Source organism: Chiloscyllium plagiosum, unplaced genomic scaffold, assembly GCF_037043375.1.
Source record: "Chiloscyllium plagiosum isolate Xiang-an unplaced genomic scaffold, Cpla_swu_hap1 HiC_scaffold_35, whole genome shotgun sequence".
Taxonomy (NCBI): domain Eukaryota; kingdom Metazoa; phylum Chordata; class Chondrichthyes; order Orectolobiformes; family Hemiscylliidae; genus Chiloscyllium; species Chiloscyllium plagiosum.
In genome coordinates this window covers 52172143-52192885 of record NW_028270173.1, presented here as the reverse complement: position 1 = coordinate 52192885, position 20743 = coordinate 52172143, and the positions used below count along the sequence as shown (strand labels likewise).

The window sequence follows — 20743 nt, the reverse complement described above, 5'->3', positions numbered from 1 at the left end:
CTCTCTGGGAATGGACTTTCCCTGATTGTGTTGATGGGTATGGAGTTATCATCTGGGAATTGGATTTTACAATAGAGGCAGATGGATATGGTCTTAACTCCCCCAGTTCACATTGAATTGAAGCTCAGCATCTGCTGGTTCCAAGAGCCACAAGCTGCTGCTGTGTAAATGAATAGAATTGTTCTTGTGAAATATTAATAAAAATATCAAAATTAGTAAGTCAATAAATAACTTTTAATGATGACAAATGACACATATTGGTGATTGTAGTTAAACAATGGTGATAAGTAGTGATAGATTTTAGTATTCAACAATAACTCAGATGTATAATATTTATATATTTATTTAAGAATTCGAATTTGTAAAACTGATGTTTATGTGCAGAGGTTGACATAACAGTTGAAATTTGTTAACGTCAGATGCAAAATCAATTTCTTTCAATATAAAAACTGTCTCCAAGTTCCCTCAGGATGTTGCTTCATTTCAGGTCAATCAGTGACCCACTGAAGACAGTGAGGATGAGAAAGTGTGAGGGAGGAACCATCTGTGAAGATCCCTCTGACGGTGACACTGCTCACATTTCTGAGACGGGATGAAAACACGACTTGAGAAGGTCCCACTTGAAGAATTAGGATCCAAACCTGGGATCTGGGATCCACTGCTCAATCTGTGGAAACACATTCCCAGAAAAATTGATCTCAGTCCTGAAGGAATTGAGTGTGAACAATGAGCTGTAATTCTGTGTGTCTGCTGTGATATGGAAAGATAGACAATGATGTCCATGTTCACACTGGAACAGGAGAATCCCGTTATTCTGCAATGAAGCTCCAGGAATGTCCTGCGGTGGGGCCCAGGAAACCCACAAGGTCAGGAATGGACAGATACGAGGCAATTACTTCAGGGTCAGGAGGGGAGGGGAGTTAGTCTGACAGGGTTTAACAGTGACTGGGAGGGGGTGACAGGGTCAGGAGGGGAGGGGAATTAGTCTGACATGGTTTAACAGTGTCTGGGAGGGTGGGACAGGGTCAGGAGGGTAGGGGAATTTGTCTGGCAGGGTTTAAGAGTGTCTGGGAGGGTGGGACAGGGTCAGGAGGGGAGGGGAATTAGTCTGACAGGGTTTAACAGTGTCTGGGAGGATGGGACAGCGTCAGGAGGGGAGGGGAATTAGTCTGACATGGTTTAACAGTGTCTGGGAGGGTGGGACAGGGTCAGCAGGGGAGGGGAATTAATCTGACAGAGTTTAACAGTGTCTGGGAGGGTGGGACATCGTCAGGAGGAGAGGGGAATTAGTCTGACAGGGTTTAACAGTGTCTGGGAGGGTGGGTCAGGGTCAGGAGAGGAGGGGAATTAGTCTGACAGGGTTTAACAGTGACTGGGAGGGTGGGACAGGGTCAGGAGGGGTGGGGAATTAGTCTGACAGGATTTAACAGTGACTGGGAGGGTGGGACAGGGTCAGGAGGGGAGGGGAATTAGTCTGACAGGGTTTAACAGTGTCTGGGAGGGTGGGACAGGGTCAGGAGGGGAGGGGAATTAGTCTGACAGGGTTTAACAGTGTCTGGGAGGGTGGGTCAGGGTCAGGAGAGGAGGGGAATTAGTCTGACAGGGTTTAACAGTGACTGGGAGGGTGGGACAGGGTCAGGAGGGGAGAGGAATTAGTCTGACAGGGTTTAACAGTGTGTGGGAGGGTGGGACAGGGTCAGGAGGCGAGGGGAATTAGTCTGACAGGGTTTAACAGTGTCTGGGAGGGTGGGTCAGGGTCAGGAGAGGAGGGGAATTAGTCTGACAGGGTTTAACAGTGACTGGAAGGGTGGGACAGGGTCAGGAGGGGAGGGGAATTAGTCTGACAGGGTTTAACAGTGTCTGGGAGGGTGGGACAGGGTCAGGAGGGGAGGGGAATTAGTCTGACAGGGTTTAACAGTGTCTGGAAGAATGGGGCAGGGTCAGGAGGGGAGGGGAATTAGTCTGACAGGGTTTAACAGTGACTGCGAGGGTGGGACAGCATCAGGAGGGGAGGGGTATTAGTCTGACAGGGTTGAACAGTGTCTGGGAGGGTTGGACAGGATCAGGAGGGGAGGCGAATTAGTCTGACAGGGTTTAACAATGTCTGGGAGGGTGGGTCAGGGTCAGGAGGGGAGGGGTATTAGTCTGACAGGGTTTAACAGTGTCTGGGAGGGTGGGACAGGGTCAGGAGGGGAGGGGAACTGGTCTGACCGGCTTTAACAGTGTCTGGGATGGTGGGACAGGGTCAGGAGTGGAGGGGAATTAGTCTGACAGGGTTAACAGTGACTAGGAGGGTGGGGCAGGGTCAGGAGGGGAGGGGAATTAGTCTAACAGGGTTTAACAGTGACTGGGAGGGTGGGACAGGGTCAGGAGGGGAGGGGATTTGTCTGACAGGATTTAACAGTGACTGGGAGGGTGGGACAGGGTCAGGAGGGGAGGCGAACTAGTCTGACAGGGTTTAACAGTGTCTGGGAGGGTGGGACAGGGTCAGGAGGGTAGGGGAATTTGTCTGGCAGGGTTTAAGAGTGTCTGGGAGGGTGGGACAGGGTCAGGAGGGTAGGGGAATTTGTCTGGCAGGGTTTAAGAGTGTCTGGGAGGGTGGGACAGGGTCAGGAGAGGAGGGGAATTAGTCTGACAGGGTATAACAGTGACTGGGAGGGTGGTTCAGGGTCAGGAGGGGAGGGGAATAAGTCTGACAGGGTTTAAGAGTGTCTGGGAGGGTGGGACAGGGTCAGGAGAGGAGGGGAATTAGTCTGACAGGGTATAACAGTGACTGGGAGGGTGGGTCAGGGTCAGGAGGGGAGGGGAATTAGTCTGACAGGGTTTAACAGTGTCTGGGAGGGTGGGACAGGGTCAGCAGGGGAGGGGAATTAGTCTGACAGGATTTAACAGTGACTGGGAGGGTGGGACAGGGTCAGGAGAGGAGGGGAATTAGTCTGACAGAGTTTAACAGTGTCTGGGAGGGTGGGTCAGGGTCAGCAGGGGAGGGGAATTAGTCTGACAGGGTTTAACAGTGTCTGGGAGGGTGGGTCAGTGTCAGGAGAGGAGGGGAATTAGTCTGACAGGGTTTAACAGTGACTGGGAGTGTGGGACAGGGTCAGGAGGGGAGGGGAATTAATCTGACAGAGTTTAACAGTGTCTGGGAGGGTGGGACAGGGTCAGGAGGGGAGGGGAATTAGTCTGACAGGGTTTAACAGTGTCTGGGAGGGTGGGTCAGTGTCAGGAGAGGAGGGGAATTAGTCTGACAGGGTTTAACAGTGACTGGGAGTGTGGGACAGGGTCAGGAGGGGAGGGGAATTCCTCTGACAGGATTTAACAGTGACTGGGAGGGTGGGACAGGGTCAGGAGGGGAGGGGAATTAGTCTGACAGGGTTTAACAGTGTCTGGGAGGGTGGGTCAGGGTCAGGGGAGGAGGGGAATTAGTCTGACAGGGTTTAACAGTGACTGGGAGGGTGGGACAGGGTCAGGAGGGGAGGGGAATTAGTCTGACAGGGTTTAACAGTGTCTGCAAGAATGGGGCAGGGTCAGGAGGGGAGGGGAATTAGTCTGACAGGGTTTAACAGTGACTGCGAGGGTGGGACAGCATCAGGAGGGGATGGGTATTAGTCTGACAGGGTTTAACAGTGTTTGGGAGGGTTGGACAGGATCAGGAGGGGAGGGGAATTAGTCTGACAGGGTTTAACAGTGACTGGGAGGGTGGGACAGGGTCAGGAGGGGAGGGGTATTAGTCTGACAGGGTTTAACAATGTCTGGGAGGGTGGGTCAGGGTCAGGAGGGGAGGGGAATTAGTCTGACAGGGTTTAACAGTGTCTGGGAGGGTGGGACAGGGTCAGGAGGGTAGGGGAATTTGTCTGGCAGGGTTTAAGAGTGTCTGGGAGGGTGGGACAGGGTCAGGAGGGGAGGGGAATTAGTCTGACAGGGTATAACAGTAACTGGGAGGGTGTGTCAGGGTCAGGAGGGGAGGGGAATAAGTCTGACAGGGTTTAACAGTGTCTGGGAGGGTGGGTCAGGGTCAGGAGAGGAGGGGAATTAGTCTGACAGTGTTTAACAGTGTCTGGGAGGGTGGGACAGGGTCAGGAGGGGAGGGGAATTAGTCTGACAGGCTTTAACAGTGTCTGGGATGGTGGGACAGGGTCAGGAGGGGAGGGGAATTAGTCTGACAGGGTTAACAGTGACTGGGAGGGTGGGACAGGGTCAGGAGGGGAGGGAAATGAGTCGAACAGGGTTTAACAGTGACTGGGAGGCTGGGACAGGGTCAGGAGGGGAGGGGAATTAGTCTGACAGGGTTTAACAGTGTCTGGGAGGGAGGGACAGGGTCAGGTGGGTAGGGGAATTAGTCTGACAGGGTTTAACAGTGTCTGGGAGGGTGGAACAGGGTCAGGTGGATAGTGGAATTAGTCTGACAGGGTTTAACAGTGACTGGGAGGGAGGGACATGATCAGGAGGCAAGGGGAATTAGTCTGACAGGGTTTAACAGTGACTGGGAGGGAGGGACAGGGTCAGGATGGGAAGGGAATTAGTCTGACAGGGTTTAACAGTGTCTGGGAGGGTGGGACAGGGTCAGGAGGGGAGGGGATTTGTCTGACAGGGTTTAACAGTGACTGGGAGTGTGGGACAGGGTCAGGAGGGGAGGGGAATTAGTCTGACAGTGTTTAATAGTGACTGGGAGGTTGGGACAGGGTCAGGAGGGGAGGGGAGTTAGTCTGACAGGGTTTAACAGTGTTCTGGGAGAGTGGGACAGGGTCAGGAGGGGAGGGGGATTAGTCTGACAGGGTTTAACAGTGACTGGGAGGTGGTGACAGGGTCAGGAGGGGAGGGGAATTAGTCTGACAGGGTTTAACAGTGTCTGGGAGGGTGGGACAGGGTCAGGAGGGGAGGGGAATTAGTCTGACAGGGTTTAACAGTGTCTGGGAGGGTGGGTCAGGGTCAGGAGAGGAGGGGAATTAGTCTGACAGGATTTAACAGTGACTGGGAGGGTGGGACAGGGTCAGGAGGGGAGGGGAATTAGTCTGACAGGGTTTAACAGTGTCTGGGAGGGTGGGACAGGGTCAGGAGGGGAGGGGAATTAGTCTGACAGGGTTTAACAGTGTCTGGAAGAATGGGGCAGGGTCAGGAGGGGAGGGGAATTAGTCTGACAGGGTTTAACAGTGACTGCGAGGGTGGGACAGCATCAGGAGGGGAGGGGTATTAGTCTGACAGGGTTTAACAGTGTCTGGGAGGGTTGGACAGGATCAGGAGGGGAGGCGAATTAGTCTGACAGGGTTTAACAATGTCTGGGAGGGTGGGTCAGGGTCAGGAGGGGAGGGGTATTAGTCTGACAGGGTTTAACAGTGTCTGGGAGGGTGGGACAGGGTCAGGAGGGGAGGGGAATTAGTCTGACAGGCTTTAACAGTGTCTGGGATGGTGGGACAGGGTCAGGAGTGGAGGGGAATTAGTCTGACAGGGTTAACAGTGACTAGGAGGGTGGGGCAGGGTCAGGAGGGGAGGGGAATTAGTCTAACAGGGTTTAACAGTGACTGGGAGGCTGGGACAGGGTCAGGAGGGGAGGGGAATTAGTCTGACAGGGTTTAACAGTGTCTGGGAGGGAGGGACAGGGTCAGGTGGGTAGGGGAATTAGTCTGACAGGGTTTAACAGTGTCTGGGAGGATGGGACAGGGTCAGGTGGGTAGTGGAATTAGTCTGACAGGGTTTAACAGTGACTGGGAGGGAGGGACAGGGTCAGGAGGGGAGGGGATTTGTCTGACAGGGTTTAACAGTGACTGGGAGTGTGGGACAGGGTCAGGAGGGGAGGGGAATTAGTCTGACAGTGTTTAACAGTGACTGGGAGGTTGGGACAGGGTCAGGAGGGGAGGGGAGTTAGTCTGACAGGGTTTAACAGTGTTCTGGGAGAGTGGGACAGGGTCAGGAGGGGAGGGGGATTAGTCTGACAGGGTTTAACAGTGACTGGGAGGGAGGGACAGGGTCAGGTGGGTAGGGGAATTAGTCTGACAGGGTTTAACAGTGTCTGGGAGGGTGGGACAGGGTCAGGTGGGTAGTGGAATTAGTCTGACAGGGTTTAACAGTGACTGGGAGGGAGGGACAGGGTCAGGAGGCGAGGGGAATTAGTCTGACAGGGTTTAACAGTGACTGGGAGGGAGGGACAGGGTCAGGAGGGGAGGGGAGTTAGTCTGACAGGGTTTAACAGTGTTCTGGGAGAGTGGGACAGGGTCAGGAGGGGAGGGGGATTAGTCTGACAGGGTTTAACAGTGACTGGGAGGGAGGGACAGGGTCAGGTGGGTAGGGGAATTAGTCTGACAGGGTTTAACAGTGTCTGGGAGGGTGGGACAGGGTCAGGTGGGTAGTGGAATTAGTCTGACAGGGTTTAACAGTGACTGGGAGGGAGGGACAGGGTCAGGAGGCGAGGGGAATTAGTCTGACAGGGTTTAACAGTGACTGGGAGGGAGGGACAGGGTCAGGAGGGGAGGGGATTTGTCTGACAGGGTTTAACAGTGACTGGGAGTGTGGGACAGGGTCAGGAGGGGAGGGGAATTAGTCTGACAGTGTTTAACAGTGACTGGGAGGTTGGGACAGGGTCAGGAGGGGAGGGGAGTTAGTCTGACAGGGTTTAACAGTGTTCTGGGAGAGTGGGACAGGGTCAGGAGGGGAGGGGGATTAGTCTGACAGGGTTTAACAGTGACTGGGAGGGGGTGACAGGGTCAGGAGTGGAGGGGAATTAGTCTGACAGGGTTTAACAGTGTCTGGGAGGGTGGGTCAGTGTCAGGAGGGGAGGGGGATTAGTCTGACATGGTTTCACAGTGCCTGGGAGGGTGGGACAGGGTCAGGAGGGGAGGGGTATTAGTCTGACAGGGTTTAACAGTGACTGGGAGGGTTGGACAGGGTCAGGAGGGAAGGGGAATTTGTCTGGCAGGGTTTAAGAGTGTCTAGGAGGGTGGGACAGGGTCAGGAGGGGAGGGGAATTAGTCTGACAGGGTATAACAGTAATTGGGAGGGTGGGACAGGGTCAGGAGGGGAGGGGAATAAGTCTGACAGGGTTTAACAGTGTCTGGGAGGGTGGGTCAGGGTCAGGAGAGGAGGGGAATTAGTCTGACAGGGTTTAACAGTGTCTGGGAGGGTGGGACAGGGTCAGGAGGGGAGGGGAATTAGTCTGACAGGCTTTAACAGTGTCTGGGATGGTGGGACAGGGTCAGGAGGGGAGGGGAATTTGTCTGACAGGGTTAACAGTGACTGGGAGGGTGGGACAGGGTCAGGAGGGGAGGGGAATTAGTCTAACAGGGTTTAACAGTGACTGGGAGGCTGGGACAGGGTCAGGAGGGGAGGGGAATTAGTCTGACAGGGTTTAACAGTGTCTGGGAGGGAGGGACAGGGTCAGGTGGGTAGGGGAATTAGTCTGACAGGGTTTAACAGTGTCTGGGAGGGTGGGACAGGGTCAGGTGGGTAGTGGAATTAGTCTGACAGGGTTTAACAGTGACTGGGAGGGAGGGACAGGGTCAGGAGGCGAGGGGAATTAGTCTGACAGGGTTTAACAGTGACTGGGAGGGAGGGACAGGGTCAGGATGGGAAGGGAATTAGTCTGACAGGGTTTAACAGTGTCTGGGAGGGTGGGACAGGGTCAGGAGGGGAGGGGAATTAGTCTAACAGGGTTTAACAGTGACTGGGAGGCTGGGACAGGGTCAGGAGGGGAGGGGAATTAGTCTGACAGGGTTTAACAGTGTCTGGGAGGGAGGGACAGGGTCAGGTGGGTAGGGGAATTAGTCTGACAGGGTTTAACAGTGTCTGGGAGGGTGGGACAGGGTCAGGTGGGTAGTGGAATTAGTCTGACAGGGTTTAACAGTGACTGGGAGGGAGGGACAGGGTCAGGAGGCGAGGGGAATTAGTCTGACAGGGTTTAACAGTGACTGGGAGGGAGGGACAGGGTCAGGAGGGGAGGGGATTTGTCTGACAGGGTTTAACAGTGACTGGGAGTGTGGGACAGGGTCAGGAGGGGAGGGGAATTAGTCTGACAGTGTTTAACAGTGACTGGGAGGTTGGGATAGGGTCAGGAGGGGAGGGGAGTTAGTCTGACAGGGTTTAACAGTGTTCTGGGAGAGTGGGACAGGGTCAGGAGGGGAGGGGGATTAGTCTGACAGGGTTTAACAGTGACTGGGAGGGAGGGACAGGGTCAGGTGGGTAGGGGAATTAGTCTGACAGGGTTTAACAGTGTCTGGGAGGGTGGGACAGGGTCAGGTGGGTAGTGGAATTAGTCTGACAGGGTTTAACAGTGACTGGGAGGGAGGGACAGGGTCAGGAGGCGAGGGGAATTAGTCTGACAGGGTTTAACAGTGACTGGGAGGGAGGGACAGGGTCAGGAGGGGAGGGGAATTAGTCTGACAGTGTTTAACAGTGACTGGGAGGTTGGGACAGGGTCAGGAGGGGAGGGGAGTTAGTCTGACAGGGTTTAACAGTGTTCTGGGAGAGTGGGACAGGGTCAGGAGGGGAGGGGGATTAGTCTGACAGGGTTTAACAGTGACTGGGAGGGGGTGACAGGGTCAGGAGTGGAGGGGAATTAGTCTGACAGGGTTTAACAGTGTCTGGGAGGGTGGGTCAGTGTCAGGAGGGGAGGCTGATTAGTCTGACATGGTTTCACAGTGTCTGGGAGGGTGGGACAGGGTCAGCAGGGGTGGGGAATTAGTCTGACAGGATTTAACAGTGCCTGGGAGGGTGGGACAGGGTCAGGAGGGGAGGGGTATTAGTCTGACAGGGTTTAACAGTGACTGGGAGGGTTGGACAGGGTCAGGAGGGAAGGGGAATTTGTCTGGCAGGGTTTAAGAGTGTCTAGGAGGGTGGGACAGGGTCAGGAGGGGAGGGGAATTAGTCTGACAGGGTATAACAGTAATTGGGAGGTTGTGTCAGGGTCAGGAGGGGAGGGGAATAAGTCTGACAGGGTTTAACAGTGTCTGGGAGGGTGGGTCAGGGTCAGGAGAGGAGGGGAATTAGTCTGACAGGGTTTAACAGTGTCTGGGAGGGTGGGACAGGGTCAGGAGGGGAGGGGAATTAGTCTGACAGGCTTTAACAGTGTCTGGGATGGTGGGACAGGGTCAGGAGGGGAGGGGAATTTGTCTGACAGGGTTAACAGTGACTGGGAGGGTGGGACAGGGTCAGGAGGGGAGGGGAATTAGTCTAACAGGGTTTAACAGTGACTGGGAGGCTGGGACAGGGTCAGGAGGGGAGGGGAATTAGTCTGACAGGGTTTAACAGTGTCTGGGAGGGAGGGACAGGGTCAGGTGGGTAGGGGAATTAGTCTGACAGGGTTTAACAGTGTCTGGGAGGGTGGGACAGGGTCAGGTGGGTAGTGGAATTAGTCTGACAGGGTTTAACAGTGACTGGGAGGGAGGGACAGGGTCAGGAGGCGAGGGGAATTAGTCTGACAGGGTTTAACAGTGACTGGGAGGGAGGGACAGGGTCAGGATGGGAAGGGAATTAGTCTGACAGGGTTTAACAGTGTCTGGGAGGGTGGGACAGGGTCAGGAAGGGAGGGGATTTGTCTGACAGGGTTTAACAGTGACTGGGAGTGTGGGACAGGGTCAGGAGGGGAGGGGAATTAGTCTGACAGGGTTTAACAGTGTCTGGGAGGGTGGGTCAGTGTCAGGAGGGGAGGGGGATTAGTCTGACATGGTTTCACAGTGTCTGGGAGGGTGGGACAGGGTCAGCAGGGGTGGGGAATTAGTCTGACAGGATTTAACAGTGCCTGGGAGGGTGGGACAGGGTCAGGAGGGGAGGGGAATTAGTCTGACAGGGTTTAACAGTGTTCTGGGACGGTGGGACAGGGTCAGGAGGGGAGGGTGATTAGTCTGACAGGGTTTAACAGTGACTGGGAGGGAGGGACAGGGTCAGGAGGCGAGGGGAATTAGTCTGACAGGGTTTAACAGTGACTGGGAGGGAGGGACAGGGTCAGGAGGGGAGGGGAGTTAGTCTGACAGGGTTTAACAGTGTTCTGGGAGAGTGGGACAGGGTCAGGAGGGGAGGGGGATTAGTCTGACAGGGTTTAACAGTGACTGGGAGGGAGGGACAGGGTCAGGTGGGTAGGGGAATTAGTCTGACAGGGTTTAACAGTGTCTGGGAGGGTGGGACAGGGTCAGGTGGGTAGTGGAATTAGTCTGACAGGGTTTAACAGTGACTGGGAGGGAGGGACAGGGTCAGGAGGCGAGGGGAATTAGTCTGACAGGGTTTAACAGTGACTGGGAGGGAGGGACAGGGTCAGGAGGGGAGGGGATTTGTCTGACAGGGTTTAACAGTGACTGGGAGTGTGGGACAGGGTCAGGAGGGGAGGGGAATTAGTCTGACAGTGTTTAACAGTGACTGGGAGGTTGGGACAGGGTCAGGAGGGGAGGGGAGTTAGTCTGACAGGGTTTAACAGTGTTCTGGGAGAGTGGGACAGGGTCAGGAGGGGAGGGGGATTAGTCTGACAGGGTTTAACAGTGACTGGGAGGGGGTGACAGGGTCAGGAGTGGAGGGGAATTAGTCTGACAGGGTTTAACAGTGTCTGGGAGGGTGGGTCAGTGTCAGGAGGGGAGGGGGATTAGTCTGACATGGTTTCACAGTGCCTGGGAGGGTGGGACAGGGTCAGGAGGGGAGGGGTATTAGTCTGACAGGGTTTAACAGTGACTGGGAGGGTTGGACAGGGTCAGGAGGGAAGGGGAATTTGTCTGGCAGGGTTTAAGAGTGTCTAGGAGGGTGGGACAGGGTCAGGAGGGGAGGGGAATTAGTCTGACAGGGTATAACAGTAATTGGGAGGGTGGGACAGGGTCAGGAGGGGAGGGGAATAAGTCTGACAGGGTTTAACAGTGTCTGGGAGGGTGGGTCAGGGTCAGGAGAGGAGGGGAATTAGTCTGACAGGGTTTAACAGTGTCTGGGAGGGTGGGACAGGGTCAGGAGGGGAGGGGAATTAGTCTGACAGGCTTTAACAGTGTCTGGGATGGTGGGACAGGGTCAGGAGGGGAGGGGAATTTGTCTGACAGGGTTAACAGTGACTGGGAGGGTGGGACAGGGTCAGGAGGGGAGGGGAATTAGTCTAACAGGGTTTAACAGTGACTGGGAGGCTGGGACAGGGTCAGGAGGGGAGGGGAATTAGTCTGACAGGGTTTAACAGTGTCTGGGAGGGAGGGACAGGGTCAGGTGGGTAGGGGAATTAGTCTGACAGGGTTTAACAGTGTCTGGGAGGGTGGGACAGGGTCAGGTGGGTAGTGGAATTAGTCTGACAGGGTTTAACAGTGACTGGGAGGGAGGGACAGGGTCAGGAGGCGAGGGGAATTAGTCTGACAGGGTTTAACAGTGACTGGGAGGGAGGGACAGGGTCAGGATGGGAAGGGAATTAGTCTGACAGGGTTTAACAGTGTCTGGGAGGGTGGGACAGGGTCAGGAGGGGAGGGGAATTAGTCTAACAGGGTTTAACAGTGACTGGGAGGCTGGGACAGGGTCAGGAGGGGAGGGGAATTAGTCTGACAGGGTTTAACAGTGTCTGGGAGGGAGGGACAGGGTCAGGTGGGTAGGGGAATTAGTCTGACAGGGTTTAACAGTGTCTGGGAGGGTGGGACAGGGTCAGGTGGGTAGTGGAATTAGTCTGACAGGGTTTAACAGTGACTGGGAGGGAGGGACAGGGTCAGGAGGCGAGGGGAATTAGTCTGACAGGGTTTAACAGTGACTGGGAGGGAGGGACAGGGTCAGGAGGGGAGGGGATTTGTCTGACAGGGTTTAACAGTGACTGGGAGTGTGGGACAGGGTCAGGAGGGGAGGGGAATTAGTCTGACAGTGTTTAACAGTGACTGGGAGGTTGGGATAGGGTCAGGAGGGGAGGGGAGTTAGTCTGACAGGGTTTAACAGTGTTCTGGGAGAGTGGGACAGGGTCAGGAGGGGAGGGGGATTAGTCTGACAGGGTTTAACAGTGACTGGGAGGGAGGGACAGGGTCAGGTGGGTAGGGGAATTAGTCTGACAGGGTTTAACAGTGTCTGGGAGGGTGGGACAGGGTCAGGTGGGTAGTGGAATTAGTCTGACAGGGTTTAACAGTGACTGGGAGGGAGGGACAGGGTCAGGAGGCGAGGGGAATTAGTCTGACAGGGTTTAACAGTGACTGGGAGGGAGGGACAGGGTCAGGAGGGGAGGGGAATTAGTCTGACAGTGTTTAACAGTGACTGGGAGGTTGGGACAGGGTCAGGAGGGGAGGGGAGTTAGTCTGACAGGGTTTAACAGTGTTCTGGGAGAGTGGGACAGGGTCAGGAGGGGAGGGGGATTAGTCTGACAGGGTTTAACAGTGACTGGGAGGGGGTGACAGGGTCAGGAGTGGAGGGGAATTAGTCTGACAGGGTTTAACAGTGTCTGGGAGGGTGGGTCAGTGTCAGGAGGGGAGGCTGATTAGTCTGACATGGTTTCACAGTGTCTGGGAGGGTGGGACAGGGTCAGCAGGGGTGGGGAATTAGTCTGACAGGATTTAACAGTGCCTGGGAGGGTGGGACAGGGTCAGGAGGGGAGGGGTATTAGTCTGACAGGGTTTAACAGTGACTGGGAGGGTTGGACAGGGTCAGGAGGGAAGGGGAATTTGTCTGGCAGGGTTTAAGAGTGTCTAGGAGGGTGGGACAGGGTCAGGAGGGGAGGGGAATTAGTCTGACAGGGTATAACAGTAATTGGGAGGTTGTGTCAGGGTCAGGAGGGGAGGGGAATAAGTCTGACAGGGTTTAACAGTGTCTGGGAGGGTGGGTCAGGGTCAGGAGAGGAGGGGAATTAGTCTGACAGGGTTTAACAGTGTCTGGGAGGGTGGGACAGGGTCAGGAGGGGAGGGGAATTAGTCTGACAGGCTTTAACAGTGTCTGGGATGGTGGGACAGGGTCAGGAGGGGAGGGGAATTTGTCTGACAGGGTTAACAGTGACTGGGAGGGTGGGACAGGGTCAGGAGGGGAGGGGAATTAGTCTAACAGGGTTTAACAGTGACTGGGAGGCTGGGACAGGGTCAGGAGGGGAGGGGAATTAGTCTGACAGGGTTTAACAGTGTCTGGGAGGGAGGGACAGGGTCAGGTGGGTAGGGGAATTAGTCTGACAGGGTTTAACAGTGTCTGGGAGGGTGGGACAGGGTCAGGTGGGTAGTGGAATTAGTCTGACAGGGTTTAACAGTGACTGGGAGGGAGGGACAGGGTCAGGAGGCGAGGGGAATTAGTCTGACAGGGTTTAACAGTGACTGGGAGGGAGGGACAGGGTCAGGATGGGAAGGGAATTAGTCTGACAGGGTTTAACAGTGTCTGGGAGGGTGGGACAGGGTCAGGAAGGGAGGGGATTTGTCTGACAGGGTTTAACAGTGACTGGGAGTGTGGGACAGGGTCAGGAGGGGAGGGGAATTAGTCTGACAGTGTTTAACAGTGACTGGGAGGTTGGGACAGGGTCAGGAGGGGAGAGGAATTAGTCTGACAGGGTTTAACAGTGTTCTGGGGGAGTGGGACAGGGTCAGGAGGGGAGGGGGATTAGTCTGACAGGGTTTAACAGTGACTGGGAGGGGGTGACAGGGTCAGGAGTGGAGGGGAATTAGTCTGACAGGGTTTAACAGTGTCTGGGAGGGTGGGTCAGTGTCAGGAGGGGAGGGGGATTAGTCTGACATGGTTTCACAGTGTCTGGGAGGGTGGGACAGGGTCAGCAGGGGTGGGGAATTAGTCTGACAGGATTTAACAGTGCCTGGGAGGGTGGGACAGGGTCAGGAGGGGAGGGGAATTAGTCTGACAGGGTTTAACAGTGACTGGGAGGGTGGAACAGGGTCAGGAGGGGAGGGGTATTAGTCTGACAGGGTTTAACAGTGACTGGGAGGGTTGGACAGGGTCAGGAGGGTAAGGGAATTAGTCTGACAGGGTTTAACAGTGTTCTGGGACGGTGGGACAGGGTCAGGAGGGGAGGGTGATTAGTCTGACAGGGTTTGACAGTGTCTGGGAGAGTGGGACAGGGTGAGGAGGGGAGGGGAATTCGTCTGACAGGATTTAACAGTGTCTGGGAGGGTGCGACATGGTCAGGAGGGGAGGGGGATTTGTCTGACAGGGTTTAACAGTGTCTGGGAGGGTGGGACAGGGTCAGGAGGGGAGGGGAATTAGTCTGACAGGGTTTAACAGTGTCTGGGAGGGTGGGACAGGGTCAGGAGGGGAGGGGAATTAGTCTGACAGGGTTTAACAGTGTCTGGGAGGGTGGAACAGGGTCAGGAGGGATGTGAAAATGCTACAAATAAATCTAGAGAATATAAATCTGAATAAATCTCAGTCAGAGAAAAGTTGACATGTCACTTACTGAATCATGAAGAAGCTGCACCAGAGATATCAGAAGCTGAGAAAATAAAAACAGAATGTGAGAAGTTATATCAAATATAAAATGAGACAGTGTGAGATATTCTCTATCACTCACTGGACCCAGGATTTAATCACCCTCAGCACTAACTAACCAGACTCTCCGAGCCCCCCCCCCAGTGGGAATTAAGGGTGAGTGAGTGGAGGGAGGGGCAGTGGGGGAAGAGAATGGAGGGTGACAATTCGAAGGAGAGACACTGGGGACATGGAGTAGAGAAACAGGACGATAAGAGAGTGTTGGCTGAGAAACAGCATTGTGAGGAGATGGACCCATCACCCTGAGCAACACCCTGGCAAATATAACTCTACACTCTAATAGGGGCAGCACGGTGGCTCAGTGGTTAGCACTGTTGCCTCACAGCACCAGGGACCCGGGTACAATTCCCACTTCGGATGACTGTGCGGACTTTGCACATACTCCCTGTGTCTGTGTGGGTTTCCTCCGGGTGCTCCGGTTTCCTCCCACAATCCAAAGGTGTGCAGGTCAGGTGAATTGGCCATGTTACATTGCCCATAGTGTTAGGTGTGTTAGTCAGGGGTAAATATAGGGTAGGGGAATGGGTCTGGGCAGGTTACTCTTTGGAGGGTCTGTGTGGACTTGTTGGGCTGAAGGGTCTGTTTCCACACTGTAGGGAATCTACTCTACACCTCCCATTACCTTCTCCATCATTCCCAACACTCTGTCCCCTCAGTCACTTACTGGGAGCTGTTGTGTAGGTCCCATTTGGTGAACCTGCAGAAACAAAATAAATGTCCATTAGGATGGGGAATAATCCATTCTCAGAGAGTGAGAACACAACAAGTGTGAGGGGATGGAGATTGATGTGGGGGTGTAGGTATTGGACTCGTGTGAACACAGTCAGAAATCACACACGGCCCCAAGTTACAGTCCAACAGGTTTGTTTGAAATCACAAGCTTTCTGAGCGTAGCCCCTTCCTCAGGTGAAGTGAGAGAGAAGCTCACAGACACCGAATTTATCAGCAGGGAGATCAATGGGCAGAGAGATCAAAAGATCATCCAAATGGGGTGAGTAGAGTCTCTGCAGGTGATCACAAATGTCAGATGGTGGGAGGAAAGTGTCAACAGCTGGATAACAAGAGAAGGGATGATCCAGAATCCCATTAAATGGGGCAGAGAGATCATTCCAAAACATTAAAAATACGGTGGTACTGGAGACAAACCAAATGCCTGGAATAACATGATCGGTATCAGTCACACGTCGAGGCTCAAACCAAACTAATAAGTCATCCAAAACTGTACAAACTCATTAAGGGAGAGAGATCTTCAAAATCTATCAAGGAGATGGTGCCCAAACAAGGCAGGAAGGAAGGTTTTACAGGGATTGTGTCAGAAATCCTCATTCCCACACTCCCGTCCATCCTTTCACTTTATGGAGATGCAGAAAATCCCTTCCATTCCATTAATATTCAGTCAGTGAGGATCTGATTAGGTGCAGTGGGTTTAATGATAAATATTAGACCTGGTCCAAAGGAAGATCAGACAGGGAACGAGACGTGTTTATACGTGTGGATCTGTGTGTGGGAATTCAATCAGTTCCATTCCCCACAGTGCCCTGTACTCCCAGTACTGGAGATCCCCCCACACTCACTCTGTCCCCTCAGTTCTACATTCCCCTCTCTCTGATTCTTACCTCTCCGTGACCATTTCCAGATGATTATTCCGACTATCCCGACAATAACAGCCAATAGAATGACCATTGATGCAATGAGACTTACAAGTTGGGAATGCAGCCAATTGCTTTTCAGATTTTCTGAAACACATTGGAAATATATCAGGATTCTCTCTGTTCCTGGATTTATTTCTAACTGTGTTGATTGGGAACAATTATAACTGCTCCGAGCTGTTGGGAATTGTTGGGATTGGTTGAAATGCGGGTTTGACCCTCTCCCGATTTCACTCTCCAGTGAAGTCACCAAGGATCCCATTGATAGGGGTATAAACATCGTGTTGTGCCTGTCCTGGGGGTTACCTCCCCAGACAGTTCAGTTCCCATTCTCCCCAATATCTCTGTGTCCTGTCCTTACTAGTGCTGGTGGGGTAGATCGGCCTTGGGTGAGGTGAAGGAGTGAGGGAATGGTTGGAGGGGTGTAGTTCGGTCTCCCAGAAAGGCACTTCCTCAGTGGTTGGGCAAGGGGCAGTTTGGGAACTCACTGGTGAGTGTTGGGGATGTTGAGTACCAATGGAATGGGGTTTGGGTGCCACAGTGGGCTGATGAGGGGGCCTTGTTAGGGATCCAGTTGTGGAGTTCTGTGTTGTGTCCCAGTTATCTGTCCAGGGTGATGCACTGCGAGTCTGACAGACGTCTGGAGGCGGTGAGCTGGTGTTGGTGCTGGGGAGAGGTCAAGTGTTGGTTGCAGAATGTCAGGTTATGTATTTTGAGGGGATGGAGTCAAAGAGTTAAAGAGTCACACAACAAGTGTGTATGTTCAGTCCAACTTGCCCACGCTGACCAGATATCCTCGTCAGTGTGTGAATGGTGGGATCAGCAGTACGTTTGGAGATGGTCGGCTTTCCAGCTCTCTGGTGTTAGGGACCAAACCAGGCCCCCTCAAAATATTTGAAGAAGTCTAGATCTGAACTGTTTCTTATTTTAAAGCTGAATGGGAAATGCAGTGTTCCAGATACAACGCAGGTGGTCAAAAAACTCGACGTTAAGCAAAACATAATTTACTTAAACGCTGTCATTAAAATACAAACAAAAGAAAAAGAAATTTAGAATAACTTACAATTGAAAAATGCAACCGAATACGGTACCTATTACTAATTAACTGCAGCAATATTGTAACGTCCTATAAACATCTTGGAAAAAAGGTAATTTCAGACAAAGATTCTTACATGCAGTTCTCCAATCCAGGAGGAAATAATATCAAGAAATAAATGTAGAAAGTAGTAGCCAGGTGACACTCACTGAAGCTGCCAACTCTTTTGAGACCCCAAAGGCTTCTGTGGTAACTGAAAAAAACCAAACTGCGAAATCTGGATCTGTGAGAGCTGGCCACGCCCATTCAGACTGCTTCTATTGTTCCAACTTAAAAAACCCCAAGGCCTCACAACTGGCTTACCTCAGTCATCATCAGCGGCAGGTTTGTTGCCTCTGCCTTACAACCTCCCTTCAAAACAAAAACTAGGACACCAACAACCTTTTAAAGTGGCAGCATCATCACACTAGGAGTTAAAGAAGCTTCCAATCCCTAACCTCAAACCCTGAGATCTTTCCAGAGGGTTCCAGATGCGAGGTAATTGTCCATCGGAAGTTGAAACTTCCCAGACAAATCCCATGAGTGAGTCAGGAATTCTGAGGGGTCCAGTCCCTCCTCTCTCAGTCTCTGACTGTCTGGCTGCTGGACAATCTGGGCCCATGTCTGGTGCTGAAGCCTGGAATACAAGAGAATCTTCTTGTAATTCTAGTGAGATTATTCCAGAGGGAAATCAACAAATACTTCACCAATAACAGGGCTGTGGGAATCTGGAATCCCCAAAAGGCTCTGGAAGCTTGGGATTCAGAGGCCCTTTCATACTCAGAATTGAAATCTTTAACTCAGTGAGACCAACATGACATATCAACACAGAGAACAAGGTGGGTAGTTGCAAACAAGGAAGTGAAAAAGTGTCCTCTAAATGGTTCCATCTGTCACATGTACACACACACACAGATACACACACACACAGACACACACACACACACACACAGACACACACACACACAGACACACACACACAGACACACACACACACACACACACACAGACACAGACACACAGACACAGAACACACACACACACACACCAGTCCCTTACCCCACTGATAGAGCTGGGCCTCTGCCAGGCTGCTGTGTTCAATGTGACAGGAGTATTGATCCTCATCCCCAGCATTGATCTCAATCTCTTTCTGGATCTGATGGGTCCCATCGTGGTTCGGTCGAACCCCCGAGGATTGGGTCTCAGACATGACCTCTCCATTCCTTAGCCAGGTCATCTCGATGTCTACAGGATAAAACCCAGTGACCAGGCAGGAGAGAGTGAGCGGCTTGTCCTGACCATTGGGCTCCCTCCTGGAGATGAACACTTCAGGCTGAACTGTGATGGGAAAGAGTGAAACCACAAACAATAGACAGACACTGAATGGAATGGGAGAGCGGTTTCACAGATCAGTGAGGTTAGATCGGAACATGGAACAAAACTGAAATACATACCTTTCCTTGTGAAATATTCCTTTCCAGCTTTCAGGTATGTGTTCAAATTTTCAATATATGCATCTTCCAGGTGTCTTTTCCAGTAGTTGTTCCAGGAATCATCAGAATCCCATTTCTCTTTAGTCATCACTGCAATGGGATTGGATGTGATCCATCTCATTCTGTCTGGGTCTAAACTGATAAAGTCTTCTCCATCAAATCCAAATCTCATCGATGTCTTAATGCTGCCATCATCACTGACCTCAACAGTAGTTATCCGTTGAAAAATATGAATTCCTGTTGGTGATCAAACAGTCATAGATAATTAATAATTAATAACCAGAGGAACAATCTGATCAAAGGGGAAGGGGGATCCTGTATCAGGGCCAGGGAGAGGGGGTTACACACGGTGCTAATCTCCAGGGCCCCAGACTCAGGCAGCACTGACCCTTTCTCCAGTGGTTGCCTCACCCCTCAACCTGGAGCAGATAGGGAATGGGCTCTCCGATCCGGGTCAGAATTCCAGCGCTCACATTCCCACTGTCCTGGAACGACAGGCCCAGTTCTTCTGGTCATTTGTTTCAATCACAGGCTGCATTCTGGGGGATGTAGTCCATGTCTGTCCATGTCCACTCTGTCAGCCTCCCACAGGCTCTGGCCCACGATCGGACTCTGTGTGTTATTTACAAGGACCCTCTCCCTGCGTGGGACTCTTCCCCTGAGCCTGGCGGAATGGAGATGAAGGTAACTCTCTTTAAGTTACTCACTACCTGTGTCCACTGCTTTCTGTCAGTTTTATAAATGATTTGGATGAGCATATAGGAGGGAATGGTTAGTAATGGTTCATTTACAGATGACACCAAAACAGGAAATGTAGTGGGCAGTGAGGAAGGTTATCTTAGAGTACAATGGGACCTTGATCAGATGGGCTGAGGAGTGGCAGATGGAGATTAATTTCGATAAAAGTGAGGTCTTTCATTTTGTGTAAATCATAGCAGCATTTACACAGTTAATGGTAGGGTGCTGGGGAGTGTTGCCAAACAAACAGACCTTGGGGTGTAGAGTCATAGTTCCTGAAGGTGGAGTTACAGACTGACAGGATAGTGAAGAAGGTGTTTGGTCTCCTTGCCTTTATGGGTCAGTGGATTGAGTACAGGAGTTGGGATATCATGTTGCAGCTGTACAGGACATTGATTCAGCCACTTTCCGAATGCTGTGTTAAATTCTGTACTTCCTGCAATAGGAAATGTGAAAGGGTTCAGAAAAGATTTAGAAGGTTTGGAGCTATAGTGAGAGACTGAATAGGCTGGGGCTATTTTCCCTGAAGTTTATAAAAACACGAGGGGCATAAATAAGGTGAATAGCCAAGTTTTTTTCCCCAGGGTCTGTTTCTGAGATGTGCAAATCTATGAATCTACCTTCTGTACAATTTCCTCTATTTATTGCAGTGTTTTTACATTTGTTCTTGTTGGTTAATCCATTCCTCACAAATTAAACAGAATGAGTTGGCTTCTTTTGGGCAGTTTCCCAGAATGCCCTACTCCAAGTCCCAGCTGTCCCAAAGGGGTCACAATATATCTGCACAACATGATTCAAAACTATCTCCAGATCATGAATGGACCGTGACAGTCAAATGTTCTCTTTAATGTCCCTCCGGTCCTCAATTCATTAGTTATCACACTGTTTGCTGATTGGCTCATAACTAAACATGAATAATATTAATGATCATCCCTTCAATTTCTTCATTTGTTAAAAATATTCCTTCATTACTAGATTTGTTTACTTTACAATTTGTTTTTTTCTGTTTTAATGACAACAGATAATATATTCCAGTACTATACTTGATTTGCTGTTATCAAACACATTTTCAGTTAATTCTAGTAACACAGGAATTCAGAGGGAGAGTGGGCAAGTCAGCCCTTTGAGTCCACTCCACCATTTAACATGATCATGGCGATCTTACCTACCTCCTCTCTCTCTATACCTATGACCTCTTGTTCGAGATTCTCCCACAAAGGGAACATCTGCTAGATATCAATCTTATCAATCCCCTTTAGCATTTTATATTCCTCAATCAATCTCCCTTCATTCCTCTGATTGTCAGTAAGTATAAGCCAAGCTATACAATTGCTTCTCGTACAATAACCCTTTCATCCCTGGAACAGCCTGGTGAACCTCGTCTGAACTGCCTGCAATGTCACCACATC

At 51.8% G+C, this 20743-nt stretch overlaps 1 protein-coding gene across 1 annotated transcript; it reads right to left on the bottom strand.

Moving 5' to 3' along the window:
* Positions 1–216: 216 nt before the first annotated feature.
* On the bottom strand, positions 217–18833 carry LOC148140869 (class I histocompatibility antigen, F10 alpha chain-like). Its single transcript, XM_087979664.1, has 6 exons — positions 18558–18833; positions 18163–18441; positions 15996–16115; positions 15044–15076; positions 14288–14323; positions 217–667 (listed from the first exon to the last, which is right to left on the bottom strand). Exons 1-5 carry the CDS (start codon positions 18766–18768, stop codon positions 14292–14294), a joined length of 675 nt encoding a protein of 224 aa, XP_087835790.1. The 5' UTR covers positions 18769–18833; the 3' UTR covers positions 217–667; positions 14288–14291.
* Between the last annotated feature and the right edge of the window lie 1910 nt (positions 18834–20743).